Source organism: Anguilla anguilla, chromosome 9 (assembly GCF_013347855.1).
Source record: "Anguilla anguilla isolate fAngAng1 chromosome 9, fAngAng1.pri, whole genome shotgun sequence".
Taxonomy (NCBI): domain Eukaryota; kingdom Metazoa; phylum Chordata; class Actinopteri; order Anguilliformes; family Anguillidae; genus Anguilla; species Anguilla anguilla.
The window spans coordinates 30901284-30923710 of record NC_049209.1 but is presented as its reverse complement, the minus strand read 5'-3'; the positions used below and the strand labels follow the sequence as shown (position 1 = coordinate 30923710).

General features: G+C 44.2%; 1 protein-coding gene across 1 annotated transcript; it reads right to left on the bottom strand.

Annotated features, from left to right (window-relative positions):
- Positions 1-2254: 2254 nt before the first annotated feature.
- LOC118235747 (E3 ubiquitin-protein ligase pellino homolog 1-like) lies at positions 2255-20677 on the bottom strand. The gene is made up of 7 exons (XM_035433502.1): positions 20376-20677; positions 11777-11977; positions 9716-9845; positions 7776-7877; positions 7327-7533; positions 4326-4514; positions 2255-2977 (listed from the first exon to the last, which is right to left on the bottom strand). Exons 2-7 carry the CDS (start codon positions 11947-11949, stop codon positions 2378-2380), a joined length of 1401 nt encoding a protein of 466 aa, XP_035289393.1. The 5' UTR covers positions 11950-11977; positions 20376-20677; the 3' UTR covers positions 2255-2377.
- Positions 20678-22427: the final 1750 nt, after the last annotated feature.

Genomic DNA, 22427 nt, shown 5'->3' with positions numbered 1-22427 from the left:
CCTCCCATCCCTGTTGCTTTGTTCCAGGTTTTAATGAGTTGATTGGCAAGGCACCCTTAAAACTCATCAGGATCCCTCTGGAAATACTGTGGGCACGTATGCTATAACACGGCTGTGGCTTCATCATGCTTGTACAAGCAAGCAGTCGCTGTAAAAGAAAAAAAAAATTCTTAATGATGGCTCCCTTTTTTCTACCCCTGTGTTGCATCAGGAGTGGCGTTTAGCCCTTTTCCTGCAGTGCTAAGTGAGGCGTTGTAAGTTTTGGGTTAAAGCTGAGAAGTTGTTTTCTCCAAAAAGTGGATCTCATCATTGAAAATCACAGAGCGCTCACCAGTCCTCAAAAGCCAAATGAAATGTCAACGGTCAATGAGATAAACTTGCAACTAGGCCATCCGCTTAACAAAAAATGCTATTGCTTCTTGTTGTTTAAATACACCCTAAAAAAATTGCTACATGTTCTAGTCTTTCTTGAACTTTCCAAATTACAAATTAAAAGGCTTCAAAACATGCGGGCAAAAGAATTTTTACTGAGTTCTGTTTGGCAGGTTTGAAAATCTCTCCTAGCTGAGATACTGTTCCTTTTTTGGATAAAAGATTGTACCCTTAGTACTTCAGCTAAAAATGATCAGGGATTTCAGTGTTTTCTGAGAAGTTCAGTTTGGTTTTAGACAGAGGACTCCTGAATCAGTCCAATCTTACAGAGGCTGGAGGAGGAGTTTGTTTGCATTGTCTTCTAGTGCAGAAGCCATTTTAATCATTACAGTCCCTTATTCCTTGGCTGGATGTAAAGAGGTCAAATTCTTGTTGAGCAGCCATTTTATTTTTGGTGTGAAGACCAGTGAAGGTTTTTGGGATGAGGGAATTAACTGCTGTTCACTGAAAAGGGGTTAAACTATATGACATGTATGGATGCAGGGGGTAGGGGTGGGTCATTATATCTGGCTGTGTATTTTGGGCAATGGTTTTCCATAAAATCTCTGCAATGGCCCTTGTGTTTAATACTCTATGTATGACCCTGATTTATAAATAAACTATGAATCCTAACGGGGAGGGGAATTAACTGCAGACTGACTGACTGATCTTTTTAATATCCAAATTATCTTTGTTAACTGTTTTACTGTGGAAAATATTAAATGCGCACGACTGTCAGAATTCATCTAATGGCTGTTCTGTGTGGCTTATGGGAGCAGTTTATGGGAGCAGTTTGGCCGTGAAAGTGGGTGTTGTGTGTAACCTGTTGTTTCCTGTACGAGCCCTCATTTGCTTATGAAATGAAGAAATACCCTTTCAGAAGTGCTATGTGAACAGGTGCACTTCACATTTAACTGATGCAGTACTTTCCACATGCTGCGAGGAGCCTCCATGCCAAATGCATGTGCATCTGTGGGCCTTCATGTGTAGATGGTATAACAGCCAAAGTAAAGGCAAGGGTTCACAAGATGTTCCCCGGATGTACCATTCATGATGTAAAAGTACTGCGCACTGTATGCCACTAAGTTCTGTGAAATGATTGAATCTATCAAATAACGAATGCTTCAGTTGAACACCCACCTCCCCAATTTTGTGGAAGGTTACGGATTTGAGTGCTTGCACGTCCAGGTGTTAATTGATGACCGGTGAAAAGATGAAACTTTCTGAGAAATTAAGCGGCGAGAAAAAAAGATTTATTACATCACAAATGTGAAAAGAGGATGCAGAGGATGATGTCATTTCGATTAACCTTAAAAAAAAAAAAAGATCTCAGTGAAGAAATTTATTATAGATAATATAGCTGTATGGTTATTACTACTCGGCGTACAGAATTCAAGATCTTGACGTATGTGTCAAATGGAACTATTGTGTTATCTTGCAACCAACTGAGCCCTGGTCACCACAGATGTCTGTTTCTTATAGTCTTACATAATCTTTCTCCTTCTGTCTTCTCTTACATGGTGAAGTGCTTTGAGATCAAAAGAAAAGTGACATTGAAGTTATAATCCATTGTTATAGTCATACACATGCACACACTTGCTCAGACACACACAGGCCCAAATGCGTGCTTGTGCCCTTACACATTAACCCACACATGCGTGCCTGTGCATGTACACCTGCGCACAGTTTCGTTCTGCTCCACACACACACACACACACACACACACACACACAGCTGTGATCCACGAGCAGACCTACAGCAGCAACGACAATAACCAATAGACCACACAAGAAAACAAACATCTCGTTTGAATTTTTTTTAACCTTTATTTACATACCCCGCCCCCCCCACACACACACACACCTTTGTTCTCTACTCCCCCATATGGCTGCTGTCCATCACTCTCTTCTCTACCACGCCCCACCCCCCCACACCCCACACCTCACGCCCCACAGCTCTCTCTCTCTCAGTCCAGCGGCCCTTGGAAGATGAGTTTAATGTAGCCCTGCTCTCCGGTCAGCCAGGTGCCGCAGAAGGGGCAGGCGGCGTGGAAGGCGTGCGTCCCGTGGGGGAGGGGCACCTGGCTCCACCCCCGCACTGTCTTTTCCGAGCACACGTGGCCGCAGGGGCAGAAGGCGTGGGTGGGGGGGCCCTCGTCCAGGTAGAGCCCCCCCTCGCAGCCCAGCCACAGCGGGACGTAGGGCCCCACCCGCCGGCACATGGGGCACTCCCGCTCGCCGGTGGTCGCCAGCGACCCCCCCGCGCCCCCCCCGGCCCCCCTCTCCCGGCGGAAGCCCCAGTTGTGGTAGCCGTGCACGTGGCCGCAGTTGACGTAGACCCAGGGCTGCTTCTTGTCGACGGTCTGGCGCTGCGCCAGGCTGGGGAAGGCCAGCGTGTTGAAGCCCACGGGGCACTGCGGCCGCGCCGCGTTCAGCTCCTGCCGCAGCGACTCCAGCTGCTTCAGCGTGGGCGTGCGCCGAAGCCCCGCCGGCGTCCGCCACAGCAGCGTCGCCCCGCACAGGTCGATCAGCGAGCCGTCCTGCAGCGTGTTGGACTCGTTCTCCACCTGTGGGGGGGGGGGGGGAGAGGGAGAGGGGGAGAGGGAGGGAGGGAGGGAGGGAGGGAGGAAGAACGATGGAGGGCAAGAGAGAGGGAAGAGGGAGAGGAAAACAAACTCAGGAATGGCAGGAGGGACAACAGAGGATGGAGGTGGAGAGCCAAGGAAGACGAGAGGAAGTCAAGAAATAAAGAGGAAGGGGAAAAGGACAAGATGACAGGGAAGTGAGGGAGATCAAACAGGATGAGAAACCACAGACAGACGTGAGGAGTGTTTACACACACCTCCACAGCTGGAGTGTTTACACACACCTCCACAGTGTAGCAGTGCTCAGAAAAGCCTAGAAGCACAGTGCCCTGCTTGCAATCACAGTGCAGGTTACACAACAATGCAGTCAAAAAAGCATAGTACATAAGAAACAGATAAGTGATCGGTTTGAGTGTATTCATTAAGGATACAGACATGAGGAGGCATCACAAAGGATGACCGCCAATAATATCCCTGACCTTTAAAATACTATTATTGATCACAGACAACAGTCTCCATGCCTATATTTAAAACAGAATCAGACCAGTGCCTTTGAAACTGCAATCCCTCCAGTCACCACTAGTGGTCTCTGGTGACAGAGGGATCAGTGTTATCTTTATTAAACTTAGTCCTTATTTTATCCATTTGAGATTGTCTGAAAAATTCTTTAAAAAAACACTACTATTTGCTATGTACTTACTGTAAGACTAGTCAAACCCATATATCATTGCCTGAATTTAATTAACTGCAGTCTACCAAACATTTTCAGTAAAATATTGAGAAAATGTTTTGTATTTTTTATTGACTGCAAGCTGGTCTCGTGCAACTGTAAACATTACTGAGAAGTTCTGATGCAACATCTGAGTTATTCTTAATGTATAACAAGTTTGTCAAAGTCTTAACTTGGTTTTCATACTATATGTTAGGCCAAAAATGATTTGAAATATATATTTCCAAATATATTTCCACCAAGCTATTTTATTTGGTGCTTGGTGTGATTGGTTCTCAACAGTCGGGAGAGTATTGTGCAAAAATAATTCTTACCAGGGTATCTTCAAAAAAGGTTAAATAAAAAAACTAACCCAAAGAATGAGGAGAGCTGGCTGACAGTTTGACTGTGATACAGGAGTCAGAGGTGTTAGTCTTCTCCTTTCCTGTTCATTAAATGTGCTGAAGGCTTAAAAGCTCTGTGTGACTCAGCCCACCCCCTCCTTCTGATTGGACCTTTTTTGAAGTCGATTTTTGAATCCTGGTAAGGATTCTTTTTATAAATAACTTGGAAAAATGTCTTCCCGGTGTATGGGCTCCACCCTTGCCCTCCCTCTCTCACCAGTTTCCCTCTCTGCTGGGCGGAGCGGGTCTCCCGCAGGGCGTAGACGTTCCCGCACACCGAGATCTCCCTCCACACCCCGGGGGCCGGCTCCCCGACAAACTCCCCGGCCGGGTGCATAACCAGCACCCCATTGGTGGTGAGTCCGTCCATCAAGCCGTCGGATGTCCGCCATTTTGCCGCCCTCTCCTGAGACGGACAAACAAAGCCGGCCTTAGAGAGTCGGCAGAGCAGGACATAGAGCTTACCCCACCCAGAACAAACACACAAATACACACACATGCACAAACGTACACGTGAACAAACACACAGAGGCGAGCACACTAAAACACACACCCTGGTCAAACATTGCTAAAATTAGTTCTTCTCCAACCTGCCAGTGCAAAACTGGGCTTGCGACCAAAAGATGCAAGTCCAAGTCCCTGATGGGCCACAGCTATTGTTACAGGATGTAGAACTTGAAGTGCTTCAGTGAGTATGCAGCAATATGAATGGATAATGTGTGAAAATGTAAGCACTCCCCCCCCCCCCCCCCCCTCGCCCCAACATAACGCTCTCTGATGAATGAATCATTTAACCTTGTTGGAGAACCAGGCGCAGTCCTCCTGGTTGCACCAGGCGCATGTATTGCGAGCAGGTATTTGATGCGCGCGCGACAGCTGGGCTCTCGCTGCAGGTAGCGCGTCTCCACGTCACGCTGATTCACGCGGGCGGCGGACTGCTTTCTGCCAGGGACATTTTGCGTGGGAGGGCTCCAGTAGCCAGGCCAGAGTCTCTCTGCGCGCGCTTCATTAACACAGCATTTATTATCCGCCTGTGGTATTTCTCTTAAGCTGCCTACTGTACCGTCAGGAATCTGGCACTCTTTCTGTACTGCGTACCATGTGAGTGTTTACACCCGGGCCCTCACAGATCTCTATAGCTGGAGTTTCTCCACAGGAAGACATTCAAATTCATCATTAAATTGCATTACATAACAGACATTTAGCATACACAGCATTCTACATAGCATTTATATTGCATCCATTCATCCAGCTGGATATATACTGAATCAATGCAGGTTAAGTACCTTGCTCAACGGTACAATGGCAGTGTCCTACCCGGGAATCAAACTTGTGACCTTCAGGTTACAAGACCAGTTCCTTACCCATAATACTACACTGCCATATTGTGTTATTAGTGTTGTTTTTACAGCAGCCCAAATGAGCTGTGCCGACAAAAACAATCTCAGCAGTGATTGATGATTTTACGGGAGGCCGGCTTGGCCGTGGCCCTGGATCAGCGTGTCTGCACGCGGGGAGTGTGAGAGAGAGAGGCAGATGTGGGGGCAGCCGGCCTGTGGACTCAGCCCCCGCCCCCGACGCAGGGCAGCACCTGCTTTGGCCCGCCTTCCTGACGTTGCTCCTCTGGAGGAGGAACTCTGTTTCCCCCCCTTGCCCGATTTCGCCCCCACGCGTTTGAGCCCAGGGCCCATTGGTTCCGGAGCTTTCTAGGACTTTCACTTCCTGCCCACGCCTCCTCCCGGCGAGCAAGGCGGACAGGCCGCAGCATCAGCATGTAGCGGACCCTTACTGCGAGATGGAGAGTGTTTGCGTACAGTTAGCCTCGAGTACTGCGGTACAGGAGTACATGGTAGCGGATCCTTACTGCGAGATGTAGAGAGTGTTTGCGTACAGTTAGCCTCAAATACTGCGGTACAGGAGTACATGGTAGCGGATCCTTACCGCGAGATGGAGAGTGTTTGCGTACAGTTAGCCTCAAATACTGCGGTACAGGAGTACATGAGGGATGCACTGGAGAGCCAGTGGGCGATGCGTTTAAGGAGCGGTACTGCAAAGCACAGCCTCATAGATTTCCCGGAGGGGCGGAGGTGTTTTTCACGAAGCAGGATTACTGAGTTACCTGGATAACGGCTCTGAGTAAAAACCTGGCACGGCACTTTTTTACTTCAGTCCACGTTCCAGGTTTGGGAGGGTTCCGGGTTTTACTCAGCACAGTTGTCCAGCTAACTCAGTAATACTGATTCATGAAGCACCCCCCAGTTCAGCCTTCTCAAATCACGACGCAGCATAACGTAGCGTAACTCGGCACGGCAGATGGCCGTGTCCGCGGGAGGCGATGCGCTGTTGCCAGGGACACAGAGGGGCACTGGACCTCAGAAATGAGCACATTTTTCGGTACGTTTCTGGGTGGAGCGGTGGCTTCACACCCGAAAACCAGGGCAGTGTGTTCAGTCCCGCGAGGCTGCTGTTTAGTTTTAGAAGCATCCGATGCTAATAAAAGAATGGGGAAATGCACATTCATCCATTATTCACAGCTGGCAGACTGCACGTCCCGTTCAGGGTCAATGCTGCGACAGCTGTATGTACCTACAGGGAGAAGCCGGCCCAGAGAAACAGGAGCTCCCGTCTGTAGACAGGAAGCTAACTTAACTCCTGCTCTCTGTTTAAGTCTTAATGCTAACTTAATGCCTGCTCCCTCTCTAAGTCTAAATGCTAACTTAATGCCTGCTCCCTCTCTAAGTCTAAATGCTAACTTAATGCCTGCTCCCTGTTTAAGTCTTAATGCTAACTTAATGCCTGCTCCCTGTTTAAGTCTAAATGCTAACTTAATGCCTGCTCCCTGTTTAAGTCTAAATGCTAACTTAATGCCTGCTCCCTCTCTAAGTCTAAATGCTAACTTAATGCCTGCTCCCTCTCTAAGTCTAAATGCTAACTTAATGCCTGCTCCCTGTCCAAGTCTAAATGCGATCTATATATCTGCTCTGTGTCTAATCCTGCATACTCACTTCATACCTGCTCTACAGAGAGTACTGCTTGCTAATTTCATTAAAACCCAATTCACTGAATCACCGCCCCTGCCTTACCCACTCCCCACCTCCGAACTCACCCCAATTCACTGAATCACCGCCCCTGCCTTACCCACTCCCCCACCTCCGAACTCACCCCAATTCACTGAATCACCGCCCCTGCCTTACCCACTCCCCCACCTCCGAACTCACCCCAAGGAAGATGTTCTTGGAGGAGTCGAACCCGGCGGCGTAGATGCGGGTGGCGTAGGGCGGGCTGCGCTCACACAGGATGCGACAGGCGTAGCGGGAGATGGTGCTCTGTGCCGACTGCCCCCCCTCTCCCCCCCCGCCCCCCTGCCCGCTGCCCGACGTGTCCGTCACCACAAAGTCGATCATGCTTTCCGTGGAGCGCCCAATCTGAGGGGGTGGGGTGGGAGGGGGGTGGGAACAAACACGCCAAACAAAATAACCGCAGTGTCCTCTCCATCCGAAACCCACGTTGGCGGAAACAAGCTCGCCTTTTACCTCAGCTGTGCAATAAAACAGCACTTCGCACACAATCGTGAATTCCCATCTATGACATTACGTCCTGTGCTCCTCATTTATCACCGCATGCAGCATTTTAAACGGAAGGTTCTAGCGCTGAGGCGAGAGCTCACCTGGAACATGTCCATGGTACTGTCGTGCGTGTACTCCACGATGACTGAGTGGCTCCTGGACAGGGTGTATGAGATACTGTGCTGGCTTTTGTTACTCAGAGCCTGCAGACACACAATGCCCAGCCCACACTTAAGAGCTGCATAACACCTTCACAAGCACTACATAAGCAGACATGCACACTTATGTCAGGTGACACAGGCTGCAGCAAGGAGTGCTGTCTCAGCAAACAGTTTCCTAAAATGTTAGGAGAAATGGCAGCAGGTTAAACAGTTTCTTGGACATTCCTTGTGTTATCACAATTGTCAAGTCACAAAGAACATTTCAGAAATTGCTCAAGAAAGTTAATCAGTTTTGTTATCCCTCTTTTAAAAATTTGATGAATTTGAAACAATGTGGCAATTTGATGCTGAATATGTTCTAACATTTTGCAAACGTTTTAACAAGTGACTTGTATTGCAGTTGTATCTTCACCTAGCACTTTCATGTTACACTTGTATCTTCATCTTGACATTGTAGCTCTTTAGCATATCTTTTGTAATCATGCCTCACTTCTAGCTGATGACTTGTCATAATTTTACTGACTTAGCCAATGCTTACTGTGTGAACTTGATGTTCATAGCCACGAAAAAACCGATACTTTATGAGAATTGTACCTTATCTGAACTGTACTCTGTAGTTGTTCCAATGACCTTCGGCATGCACTTATTGTACATCGCTTTGGATAAAAGCATCTGCCAAATAAAATGTGATGAAAACTGACTAACTCATAATGATACCCATCAGGAGAGGTCAGCAGTAAGAGTGCATCTAACAGGCGAAATATACAAAACATTTTTCTGTGACCTTGACAGACATTTCTGGAAGAAGAAAAGCATTTTAAAACCATTTGCAGAATCTTCCAGACACAGTAGGTTGCGTCAATGCCCTGGGAGCCATGGCTTCCAAATGACAATATATTCCCAGACTAGTGACTCATTTAGGGGCTCCTCTGGGTGGCTGGACTCCTGTGGTTAGCCTGCGGCAGCTATGTAAGGCTCAGATTATACTCCACAAAGCCTTAGCACTGAAGAACCCACCAATGTGGAGCCATGTGAACATGCACTGCATGGAGCACACCACCACACAGGGTCTTTCAGCACCATGGGGTCTAGCAACTTGATGTAAAAAATAAAAATAAGTCTGTCCTAACAAGGATTTTATTCTTATATTTAGACTTAAAATATTATTTCTATTACTTTTTTCATTAGTAAGACAAAAAAGATGCCAATGAGGTGAGACAGTTTTACTCATTTCAAGATCTGCCAATGGGGTAAGATAATTTCACTTGTTGAGCAAAAAATAACTTCAAAACAAGCTAACATTTCTACTTCAGAGAAAAAGAATAAGACTTTAAGTCTCATTACAAGACTAAATCACTTAAGACTGTTTTTTTTTTTTGCAGTGCAGCATCTCATGTGCCACAAGGCCACTGTGATTAAAAAGTGACGATACATTTACAAGGGCAAAAGGAAATGAAACCAGTCGCTTCCCGGAGGAATCCTCATCCACTCACTTTCAGTGCCTAGTAATGTTTATGGGAAAATCCATGTTCATGGCCATAGGATATCCACTTTATGCTTGATGTGGTGTAAAAGAAATAGCACAGAGAACGCTGAAATGACATTATGTGACCAGATGAAACTAAGCATTTACAATAGCGCTTGGTGGAGCACAGATCGCGTCTAAGCTGGCCAGTCCTGCAGTGCAGTGGCTGAGCTGGTCTGTTAGTGAAATGAAACTGCGGTTCGCTACACACACTTTGAAGGACACACGAGGTAGTGTGTACTCTCCTGAGCAGCTGTGTGTGTGTGGGTGTGTGTGTGTGTGCCTGACTTCACCTCACAAATTCTGGCACCCCTGGGCCACACTGCCGCCCATGTGGCCAGCAGTGGCAGCTCACCTTTGAGACCAGTGGAGTAGAGATGTTGTGGATGACGTCAGGCTTGACCCCGTTGGCTTTGGGCCTTTTGTAAAGGGCAAGACGACTCCTCCTTCGACCTTTATCGCCATTGGCCAGGCAGCCATTATACCTGAGGAGCACAGAGCTGATCACACCCGCATGGTCCTCCTGTCTGTCTGGCCATCTCTCCTCCATTATTATATAACAGATTCTCTTTATCAATCAGTCAGTCAATCAATCAATCAATCAATCAATCAATCACAACAGTTGAAAAAGAAAACAAAAATTGAAATACATGCTAATATTTTGGTAAATATAAATAGCAAAAAAGACACAGATAGTTATGAGACTGAAGACATTACTTTCTGGGAAGATCTTGTAAATTGAAAATGATTGCGATTATTCCTAGTTCTGCACTGCGCTAAAGTTTGTAAAAGTTCCCTCCCCTGAGGGGAAACTAAGTTTATCTGAATTTGTGCCTGAATTTCTTGCCTGATGATCAAGCCTTCTGACTTTACTCATAAGAAAAGACTGTTTATAGTAATGCAATATTACTGTGATCCACGTGCACCAAAAAAAAAAAACCTTCATGGCATAAAGCAATGTTTTAAGTCAATTTAAAAAAACAAAACAAATCCATGTCTGTGAATTTATTCATTTTTAAATCTATTGGCAATTTTAGTCATTACTTTGCTTTGGGGCATGTATAGTTTATTTGGTAAAGGGGGAGGCAGCAGGGGTGGGGAAATGCAGTTAATATCTTAAGGAGAGGAAACAGCAGTGAGGGCAGCGTGCTTTCTCCTGCCTCAGAAGGCGAGAAACCCCTCCCGTACACACCAGCCGCAGGATTTACGAGCGCGTGCAGATCGATACGCCAGCGGAGCACTCGGGCGAGGCTTTTACCCGCCAGCTCACGTGCCGTACGGCGTGTGTGCGCGCTGGGACGGCCTGGCTGCGGGACAGTTACGGGCATTGTGCGATTTCATTCGCAGACGCCCTCAGAGGGGTTTTCAATGTATTTTTTTTATTGAGGTCACTCGGTTTACGAGGGGAAGGAGAATAAAAAGTGGTTTTTAATCAGGCACTGACTGAAGCCTGCAGGAGGGGGCCTGGCAGTCAGACGGGGGGCCCCGACATCGCTTTAACTGCCTGCTATAAACACACCTGTTCACAATTTCTCCTTGATCCCCATCAGCTGGACCTACACCAAGCACAGCATATATTTTATGATATGTCTTACTGCTATGGATCATGGTCTGGCACCATGTCAACATTATGATTTAAGGTATTGTTTCTGTTATGGTTCATCATCAAGCTACACACTTTCCAGGATTGTTTTTTAGGCACTGTGTTTTTGTATTTACACATAAATATATATTATTTTTTTGCTATTTACTCTACTTTAATTATAATCTAGTTTTTCTATGTCTTCTTTATTTATTCTGGTGGTATGTATTTAATACATAATACTATATTATCCTTCTAAGTCACCTTGGATACAAGCATCTGCTAGAAAGGATGAATAAGACTGCCTATGCATGCATATATTCATGTATACAGATGTAAGGGATTGAACCGGCAACCCTCCGACTGCCAGACAACCTCCTGAGCTATGTCGCCCCTATATAATATACCATACATATGCGTAGGTTAGGCTTTACCCATTTTTAGCTTTAGCATTTATGCTTTAATGTTACTGTGGTATTAATTTTCCTGCGGGCCATATATTTGTGGGAGCTGAAGTGATGGTCTGTTGACATATATTTTCACAGCCACTGGGAGGCGTTCTGGGGGATTGTTAGAGAGGTTTAGCTCCCAGGGGCCCACGGGGGTCTTAATCCAGCCTTGGACTTGCCCACCTTGGGTTGTGAACTTGGATTTTGAAATTGGTCAAAGAAAGAATTACAGACCGTAGTTTCTTAACCCTTAACCTTCCCACAACTGTGTGTAAGTTCCCCATAAATGAAGTTGTGTTTCTGATTTTCCTTAGCTTGCTATTGTTCTTTGGCAGTGTAAAAACCCAACATCCCTCTTTTTTTGCAGAAGAGAAATTATACTCACCCCAGCACAATGAGCTCTCCGTATTTGACAGGTTCCTTGTCTCCTGGATACAGGCCCTGGTGGGGGTGAGTAATGGACCCCAGTGGAGGGGGGGGCTGGCCCTTCTTGCAGGGGGAACGGAGCTCCAGGGAGGGAGGGGGGCACAGAGCCTCAGAACTGCCTTCCAACACCATGCCAACCGGCCACAACACGGACACACAGCTGGGGAGTGGGGGGAGGGAGGAGAGACACACATGTCCACTCTTAGTAGGAGCTTCATTAGGCCTGTCTGCTACAGTCATTCTAGCTCTTGTGCACATGTAGCAACTGAGCTCAGCACAACATTTGAGAATATACAGGCAACTTCCTAAATAAAGGAAACATGGGTAAATTAGGGATACAACGCATATTCATGCACAGGTGTGATTTCTTACCATGGCTAGAAGAAGAGATGTGGCAGCCTTTTAAAGACAGGTGTTTGTTGGGGCACATTTGGCAGGAGTTTCAGGGACTAAGACTGCTGAGCTTGCTGATGTTTCATGAGGAACCGAACAAGAACTTTACAGAAAAGGCCAGTATGGTTGCTGTTTCCTTCATTTCAGTAGTTACCTGTATATATTAACCTCAGTTTTAACTATCCAGAATCTCTGGTATCACATGTTATGGGACTACCACTAAGCAAACCATCGGACAACTAATGAACTTAGCTAGCTAGTGGCAGCTAAAAGCATCATAATCACCATAGCTTCAGGAACACTGCAATACTACCAAAGCTGGTGGGAATCTAATAAAGTTGCAGTTATATGTTGTTGTTTTATCATTTTATATTTCATCTTGATGTACCATTGTCTCTTCATCCATTTTTAATGCTACTACAGTCCACCCTAAGTTTCAGCTATAAACTTAAAGTGCATTTTCTTATTGCCATGCAGAAAAAGGACAGCATTACAATATAGGACTTTTAAATTAATGAGAGGTATAATGTTCATATTGCTTTTACTGCCTAACTTGTGCCATAGAAACAAACTTTATCATTTTTACTGGAGGTGAGGGCAAAATTACAGGCCAAGATGGGCTGAATGGTCTGCTACAAATGTTCTCACAACACAAGCACGTAAGCAACTCTTGAGAGCCTACTTCAAAGAGTGGGGTTGGGACTACACAAATCCGTTTTTTAACCTCTACATCCATACAGTTTAGCTTGACTGATTTATGTATTAACTCCACTGCAGATATCTCATAATTACACTGGGAACTTGAAAAGGCAATGAGGACAAAAGTTAATCTTCCAAAGCCACTGGCTCTACATTAGTCAGCCTTGATTGAAATGGACTCAAATGTAGTTTCTCCCTTTTCTGAGGATGAGAGAAAAGTATGTTCTAGAATAAAGCAGACAGGCACTGATTGATGAGATGCACAGAGAGTTACTTAATCAGCGCATTCTGTTCTTGCCCCTGTGTCCTGCTCTGGATAAGAGGCATGCAAAATTTTCTGGCTGGCTTGAATATTTATAGTGTTTTATTGATTTATAAAGGTGGATTCTGGCAGGAACACTCAGGAATGACAAGACATCATGACTGCCACATACCTTTTGCCTGCAATAATTCAACACGCTGAACTGGTTTAGCACGACAGACTTACAAAAGAAAACAAATTCAGTTTATGCTCACTGATATGAATCCAGATCCATGCTGGTTTTGTCAGTAGCAATTTTACAGTAGTTGTTTTCTGTTGAAACACAGAGAAAATGTACTGGTGTGAAATAATATTTTAGGAGATGTAGGAGTGGGATTCAGGCTTTTCATGAGGTAGAGAGAGTGAGAGTGTGAAAGAGAGAAAGAGAGAGGGAGAGAGAGAGAGAGAGAGAGAGAGAGGGGTGGGTGAATGCAGAAGGAGACAAAAATAGAGAATAGGTGTAAGTGTGGGATGCCGGAGGGAGAGAGAGAGAGATGGATGGCAAAGGAAAGAGAGCACAGAGGGTAAGCACAGGAGGGGTGAGAGAGATGGATAAACATGGGGAAAGAGGAGAGGTTAAACAAACATGGAGGGGAAAGGAGGAAAAGGCACAGCACTGGTCAGAAAAGAGGCGAGGAGAGGGGGAGGGGGAGAGAGCGCTTGTGTGCGTGCGTGTGTGTGTGTGTGTGTGTGTGTCCGTCCACCCGCGTCCACGCGTATGTGTGGGTGCATGTGTGTGTGTTTGGCAGGGTGATGGATCGTTTATTCTGTGCCAGGCACTTTCTAATCAACCCACAAATCTAGGGGAAGGGGGAGAGGGAAGTGGGGGAGGGACTGCAGGCAGTAGAAAAAGGGATGTAAAGACATTATGGTACTATAAAGAGGTATTTTGCACACTGGTACATTTAGGAATAAGTTAGAATTAAGGAGGTATTGTACACATCTGTTTTGCAGTGAGTTAAACTATAAGGAGGTATTGTCACACAGATGTTTAGATGTGACTTACAATATAAGAAGACATTACAAGTTAGACTATAATAAGGAGGTGCTGTACACAAACGAGATTTGGATTGAGTTAGACTATGAGGTCGTATTGTGTGTACACATGTTTTGGAGTGAGTTAGACCATGAGGTAGTACTGTACATGCTCGTGTTCTGGATTGACTGAATACAGTGCAGTTCCACACCTGTGCACTGTCTCCTTTCATTTACATCACCCCTCCAGTCAGCGTGCTCTCCCCATAAACTCTCTATTTCACTATCTGCAGTCTTCTGCAGCAGGAGAGTGAGATGGTGGGTAGGTGGGTGGGTGGGGGGGGGGGTGTGTGGAAACAAGCTATTTATATTCTAAGCCAATATTTCTATCCTGTAAGAAAATGCACAAAGCTCTGAATGTACGTCGCTGCACTGGGGGATGTGTGTATGCTGGTGTAGTCAGTCTGTATAATGAATGGACCACAGGGTTTGCATCCTTCGCCCCGAAACCCCCCTTTCTCCCCTCTCTGCTCTGAACACAAACAAAAAACTAAGTGAGGCGAATGACAGCCTTTTCCTCTCTGATACACGCATGTGGACACAGCCTCCCCGTCACAAATAAACCATGTTTATTTATACCTGTTTCACCTGTGAATAACCTTTAAGTGTCTTTTCATTTGCAAACATCGCTTCCTTGTATCCCTGTCTGCTGGCCTGCCATCAGAGGTGGAAAGTCCAGGGTTCAGAAAGTAAAAGTCCTCCAATGTGTGTGCTCCAACCATAAACTCAGCCAGTTGATTTCACCAATTAGTTCAACCTCCTGGCTGACGAAATGTGCTAATTAACAAATCCAGGTGACTGGAAACAGAATACTTTGGAGGACTTTTACTTTCTGATCCCCTGGACTTTCCACATCTGCCTGGCCAATCCGCTTTCCCATCTGAAGAAACCCAATCGTTAACAAAGTGCTTATTGGGCAGTCAGCATCGCTGTAAACAAAACTCCCTAAATAGCAGGGGGTGCTTCTGTCCCCCGTGTGTCTGGATTCCGCCTGCCCCTCAAATGTGCTTGCCTAAAGGCTTTAGCCTCTCCGATTTCACTTAGCCAGCTAAACCTCTCTTTATCTGCCTACCTGTACTCTTCTTTACCTCACCTCTTTAGCTTTTGCTTACTATGTATTCTATTTATATGTCTATATTTAAAGTATATATGCACATGTATACTAGTAGTGTTGGAGATGGTGTTGGGCTGCTGGTGTAATATTCAGTTTGCAGTACTAAATGTGCTTTCTTGCTAATATGCAGGCTAACATACATGTTAAAATGACTCAATAAGAAGAGACAATATATTCTGCATTTTCAGCTGAAATATTAATAACTATTGTTATGGTAAGACTCAGGAAGTCACAGTCCACAACACGTTATGTTAAATCACTAGACTTCTCACTGAAGGCAGGAAATTGGGAGAACATGAAGGCTGAATTCTCAGAAACGGTGACCATATACAGTGAAATATCTGGGGTTCGAGCCATTAAGAAAAAATACTAAGTGCAGTCTGTACCACAAAATCTGCAAATGCTATCCGCAATCGGGTAACCGTGCAAAGAAAGTGAGTGAGTGCAGTTTGTGATGGTACAAATGCACAAGACCAAAACATTGAAAACAAACTCATGGAGGAAAAGAAACATAAAGTTTTCTGAACAGGGCCTAGAGGTCGGGTGATGCGGGTCAGTGTTAACTTGCCACTACTTTGAAAGGGGTTCAAATATGGATTTCAATCACACATGAAATACCAGTGGTGTAGGTGTTGCAGGACCTGATGGAGCAAATAGAAAGAAAAGATAGGATGATCTTAAAAGAAGGACCTCCGTTTTACACATCTAACTGTCCACAGACACAATGGTGCTTTATTGTAACGTATGATCTGGAACAAACTGTCCAACAAAGTATTCAACCAGAATAAGTGAAGTGCATAGTATTGACACCACTGAGTCGCACACTGAAAGTTGGCTAAGTAAATTACACCACGGCACGCTACAAACATTGGCATTCGTTTTCTTTGTTGTATACAATCGATGGGTGTGTTTCACTTAGTATAGGCCGAATGGCCTTGTTTACAATGCCATAAACTGAGCACCAAACTCATTTAGCATCTTGGACAATTCCATTGCCACTTGCATTCAGGCTGCATATATGGGAGCTGGAAATGACCGAATCCAATCACTATCTATATTCTACTGCTATGTTGGCTACAGGCCTCAATTTTAACAGACCTCTTACAACAAATGGGTCTTAAAGGAGGAAGTGGAAGGACGCTAACCCACAAATACAAGTTACATTTTTAGTTGTCCATCACGGGTCTGGCCACTGGTTTAAGCAGCCTTCTTCACACAAGTGGCCTATTGTAGCAGGAGAAGACATCATCAATCCGGGGCAATAGCATATTTTAAATTAGATTTAGTGAACTATTGGGAGAAATTAAAGTCCCCAAAACCACTAACAAACCTTTTTTTCACACTCCATGCTGTCAGCTGACCTGGTAAATGGAGGATGAATGTGTATTTTGGGCCCGCATCTCCAGTACAATCCTCACCCATGTCAGGAGGTTAGGACTCAGTGCTCCTGGAAGCAAACTACTGTATGCCATGATTCAACTGCCCAAAAGCAATATAGTGCTGGAGGTGTGTAAGATGATGGGAAGATAACATGTTATTTAAATCTATTGAAAGCTTTCTTAAGTTTTTTTTTAAGTTTTTCATGGTTTGGACTAGGCCCCTTAGTGCCAGTGAAGGGAAATCTTAATGCTACAGCATACAATGACATTCTAGAGGATTGTGTACTTCCAACTTTCTGGCAACAATTTGGGGGAGAACCTTTCCTGTTTCAGCATGACAATGCCTCTGTGCACAAAGCAAGGTCCAAAAAGAAATGGTTTGCCAAGTTTGTGTGGAAGAACTTGACTGACCTGCACAGAGCCCTGACCTCAACCCCATTGAACACCTTTGGGATGAATTGGAACACCGACTGCAAGCCAGGCCTTATCGGCCAACATCAGTGCCGGACCTCACTAGTGCTCTTGTGGCTGAATGGAAGCGAATATCCGAGGCCATGATCCAAAATCTAGTGGAAAGCCTTCTCAGAACAGTGGAGGCTGTTGTAGCAGCAAAGGGGGGACCAACTCTATTTTAATGCCCATGGTTTTGGAATGAGACGTTCAACAGGCACATATGGCTGTGATGTTCAGGTGTCCACATACTTTTGGCTATGTAGTGTACCCCCTCAAATATTTTCTCTTTGATGGCAGTTTTACACTGTAAACAAATTCAGAGACTAGCTAATAGCTTATTTAGCATAGTAGGCATACTCATTTATGAATACTCAATTTATGGCATTAATGTAGAGCCCTGATACCTCCTTATTAATGAAGCTCATCGCCCACCAATCCAGAGATGTTATCATTGTCATACAGTGCAGCGTTCTGACGTTTACCACAATGCAGTCCTTACAGAGATGAGTTTTAGGTTGGGTTTCATTACCTTGTGTGTAAAAAATTATATTTTGGTAAGCTATTGTTCCATCTATCTAATGTCACTTAGCTATGAAAGCAGGAATCATAGTTTTTTTTTAGTCATGTGGTTTGCCTTACAGTACAGAAGAGCAGCAGCCTCCTGAATCTGTAACAGTATTTCTAGGAATCTGCCTGTCTCTTCTCCATGGTGAGTCAACTTATGACTGTTATCAGTTTCAATTTTATCACACACACCCCCCCCCCCCCCCGCCATCAGGACTGTGTGCTGATTTACCAAAGACCACACATTTCCCGCTCATTTGACACTGGCAGCAGTAGACAGTTGGCTCTACGTCCATATGATGTCATTGCATGGCCTAGGGTCAAAATGGATGACCTGTGCTAACTGACTGCCTTCCTATGGAAAATGAACCTCATCGTTATCAGTTCTGTGGGCTATTGCCACTTCTGTCCACATTTTTAATGATACCCCGCCCATACTTCCCCCCCCCCCCCAATAAACTAGCCCATGAGCCAGTAACTATTTTACGCATTAAATGACACACGATACTATAAGACAGATAATGCTGATAGTAGGCGATTATCTTAATGATGAGAACTGGCAGTCTTAGGAGGAACTAATGGGGCAGTAACTGGAGGAACTCTGACAAAACATTAACCCACACAACCTATTACCCCTGGCAGGACAAAGCCAAGTATATGCTGCCATTATCGACTGCTTGCCATAATCAAGCAATGACACAGCCCACGCTCAAACCTCCATGAACATGTCTAAGGCTATAGGGCCCAGTTTGCACTTGTGGAAAATGTCTTCAACAACTGAACCACTCAGGAGCCACACCTTCTTGATTTTAATCCTTGGCGACATCACCCTTGTGACCCAAATCTGCTTTTCAATAACCCTCTTTGTGCCAAGCCAGTGCAGTGTCTGAAATAATCATTTCCCGGTCCTTTTAGAATTTTAGATTTATTTGATGTTTGAATTTAGAAGAACTTGAACCATTTGCAGTGCAGGCGATTGGACACTGCAGAAACTGAACTTGACAAATTCAAATGAATAGAAAAAATCATGGGGACAGCATTAATACTGAAATTTATTTTATAAATAATAATGAGAAGCAATTATTTGTATAAGGACTCTATAGCCTATTAATAACAAAAAAAACCTAAATGAATTAGGGCTGAGGGTCCTAAATACAAGAATATTGTTTGTCTAGACTGTTTTATGTGTTGGTCCTCATATCCCCTTTACCCTAGTACAATATGCAGCAAACAAAAACTGGATTTTCCACAATAGTTCTATAGCAGTACCAAATGTTCCTAAATAAGCTACACAGCATATTGTGCAATACTACTTTCCTTTTTTAATCGAAGTCACGTAATAAATATACCCTTACTTATAAAATACCTCCTGATCACCAACTCCTCCACCTGCGTGGTTGTTCTCGCGGACTCCACATGGAGCGCGTGGGTGGGCGGTTTTCATCTTCCTGCCCCACGACCTGATTGCGTCACTGACTCACGCTCTCTCAGGATGGACTTTGTATCCGGTAATAGCGGTTATGCAATATATATAATGCATAGTTTTGTCATAAATAACGTCAAATTTACGTCAGTTTTCTTGGTTAATGAATTATCTATAAGTATTTAGAAAAATTTAGCTATATTATACTGATCAGGAAAGTATTACTTTTCATGTTGACCACAGAATGATTTGGGTTAGTTGCCCATATGTATTCTTATGATACGAAATAATAATAATAATAATAATAATAATAATAATAATAATAATAATGATGATGATGAACATTCAAATTAGTTTGGGGAAATTATCTTTGTTATTGTTAAATCCCATCTCTGAGTAATACTCCGGGACCTGATGTACGCTCTTCCCCTTTTTACTGTTATGCTCGTCCAAATCAGTACCTCACTTTCTTGACACTCGTTGCCCTTTCAGCGAATAGATTGCACCGGATTGCGTCTCCCTCTGCTGCACATTTGGTGGGTTACGAGCTAATACTGTCTACTACCGTTCCCCACCTTTCACTCGCGTAAGACCTCATATAACGTCCTAGGAAATAACAATGAAGATATAACATCATAAAGGTATATGCTTTACTGTAAATTTATTTAATTGGTATCAATGCAGTAAACCAGCTGCCACTAGTGACGTATTAATTTACACGGTTATATCAATTATTAAAATGTACACACATTTACGATCCAGGGAAATTATTTATGTTCGATCGCTCAATTCTGGACAGCATACAGTGGACAATTATTGTTCAACTATTTATTATGTATTATAGCCTATCATGAATTACTTAAACCTTGAATGAACGATGTTATTGTTAGCATACGCAACACGTTACAAGGTACTGTATAGCAGCCATGAAAACCAGAAATGACAATGGAGTTCCATTTATGGGAGCAATAATACCATACATTTCAAAGACACACACACACACACACACACACACAGCGCATAAGATTTACATTGCTATTTAACGGCATTCGTTTGTTGTTAACTCACGCACATTATACACTATACTACAAGTATGTACAGTGACCAATAGCCTAAACAAGTCATCGCCATATCGCTCTGGCAGTAATGAACGCTGGTTATGGTAGACAATGATTAAAAACAGATAAAAATAAATACCCGCTGATGTTTGCCGATGGAGGTCTGGTTGCTTTTCTAAGCACTGGGCGCTGTGATGTTAAAATCCCCCCTAGAGGAGTGGGTTTGATTGCGGTATCATTAGAATGAACGGCCTCCGCATTGCCGCTCCGTTGTCATCACTTAAACGGGAAACGGCGAGGACCTTCCCCCTGAGACAAGTCGTGGTCCAGGCGCCCTATAGTCACGCTCATCTCTTCGGTAAAAAAATCACGCCTTTACGCCCACCCCACGCCTTATCTGGTTGGTCAGGTCCGAATTTTTCCCTCGTTGATCTTGCCTACAGCTCCGCCCAGCGACGCGCATTGGGCCACACCTTCCTGCTGATCTCTTGTTACTGAAGAGGTTGTGATGCATACACGTACACTTGATTTTGCCTCCCAAGAAGGATATTTCCGTTTCCCCCCCCCCCCCCGATTTCTTTAAATGTGTTTTTTTTTTAGCCAACATGACAAGCCTATTGTGTTCATAAAGGCAATTCCGAAATTACGAGCAACCTAATAGTTATTTATGTGAGAACTTTATTAATGAGCAAAACTGTCACTTTGTCTGTCTTGGGCTTTTTGGTTAGGTTGTTCCAAGATGTAAACATTCTGAGATGTTAGCAACTTAGAAACAGGTTTCTCCAAATGCAGAGACATCTCACTGAGGGCATGAACGGAAACAGATGGATTGAGTCTTAGAGTGAGAACACGCTGATTCTATCCGATGACAAGCCCTTCTGGAGCTGACTCACTCAGAGTAATTTCAGATAAATTAACATTGCTTTATACCAACACTTTTCAAAAGTAAATAAACTCAACAATTAGATCACAGAAATATCAGCTGCGTTACAGATTACTGAGCTGTGACAATGTGGAGATGCTGATCAGAATCACAGTCAAAAACAGACATTATTAGGCAAATGTTTTCATGCATGCAAGGAATTTGGCTTGCTTATTCAGTTGCTCTCTATGTAACAGTCAAGACGGAATGAAAAAAAAGCAATGGAAATAAGTACCTAGCATAAATTGTATAAATTATATTGCATATGTTGTGAGCATATATATTATGGCATTTCTTATTACCATGATGGTATTTTATTGTATTCAAAGTGCAAATGTTTGGTTCCAGCAGGTAAAGTGCTCTTATTGAGATAGTGAGGTGCTGAGTTATTATGTGCAGTTTGACTGTTCATGAGTGTGACGGCATGTGGGAAGAAGCTAGTATCATGTCTGGTGGTTTTTGTCGTCATTGATTGGAAGATCAATGAGTTTCATATGACGGTGGACAGGGAGCAAGGGGTTGCCCATTATTTTGCCCGCTCGCTTCCTAGCTCTGGAAGTGCACAGATCCTGGAGGTGGACAGGTTGCAGCCTGTGATCTCTTCCGTAGTATGGATGATACACTGCCTGCAACCTGTGCCTGTCATGTTTTGTGGCTGAACCGAACCAGATGGTTGTGGAGGTGTTGAGGACAGACTTGATGGCAGTGCAGAACTGGACCAAAACTCGAAGATCATGTGTGAGAGACTGAATGGAACATCAGAGAAGGATAAATGACAGCAAAATCATTGGAACGGGAGGTATGAAAACAGAACGAGGACTTGGCCTGGAATTTGAGGCGAATTTGAGGCCAGAACTGAAAGTTCTCAGTGCGTTGTTTTTATTTCCGACATTAGCATCCTTCCTTAAAGCGAGAACAATTGTGTTCAAATGAAAATAGTTAAAATATAATGTGAAAGCAGAAAACTTTCTCTAGAATTTTATTCTAAATGTAGGCTACATATTTGTATTTAGGCCTAATGTCTTGTAAAAAAAATATAATTGCAATTTCTGTGAAGAATGGAGTTTGCTTTACTTCATTCCTGTTTTGACAAGACAAACTGCTTCTGCTCTGTTGGTTTCACTTACAGCATTAAACCAGTTTTGAAACTCTGCAAATGTTCAAGCACACAACAGTTAACTCTAACAGAGTCAGAGCTTGGTAGCAACTGCCAAAATATGGGAAGGAGTCTCCAAAATCGTTTATGAAAAACGCAGCATTAAGTGTGTT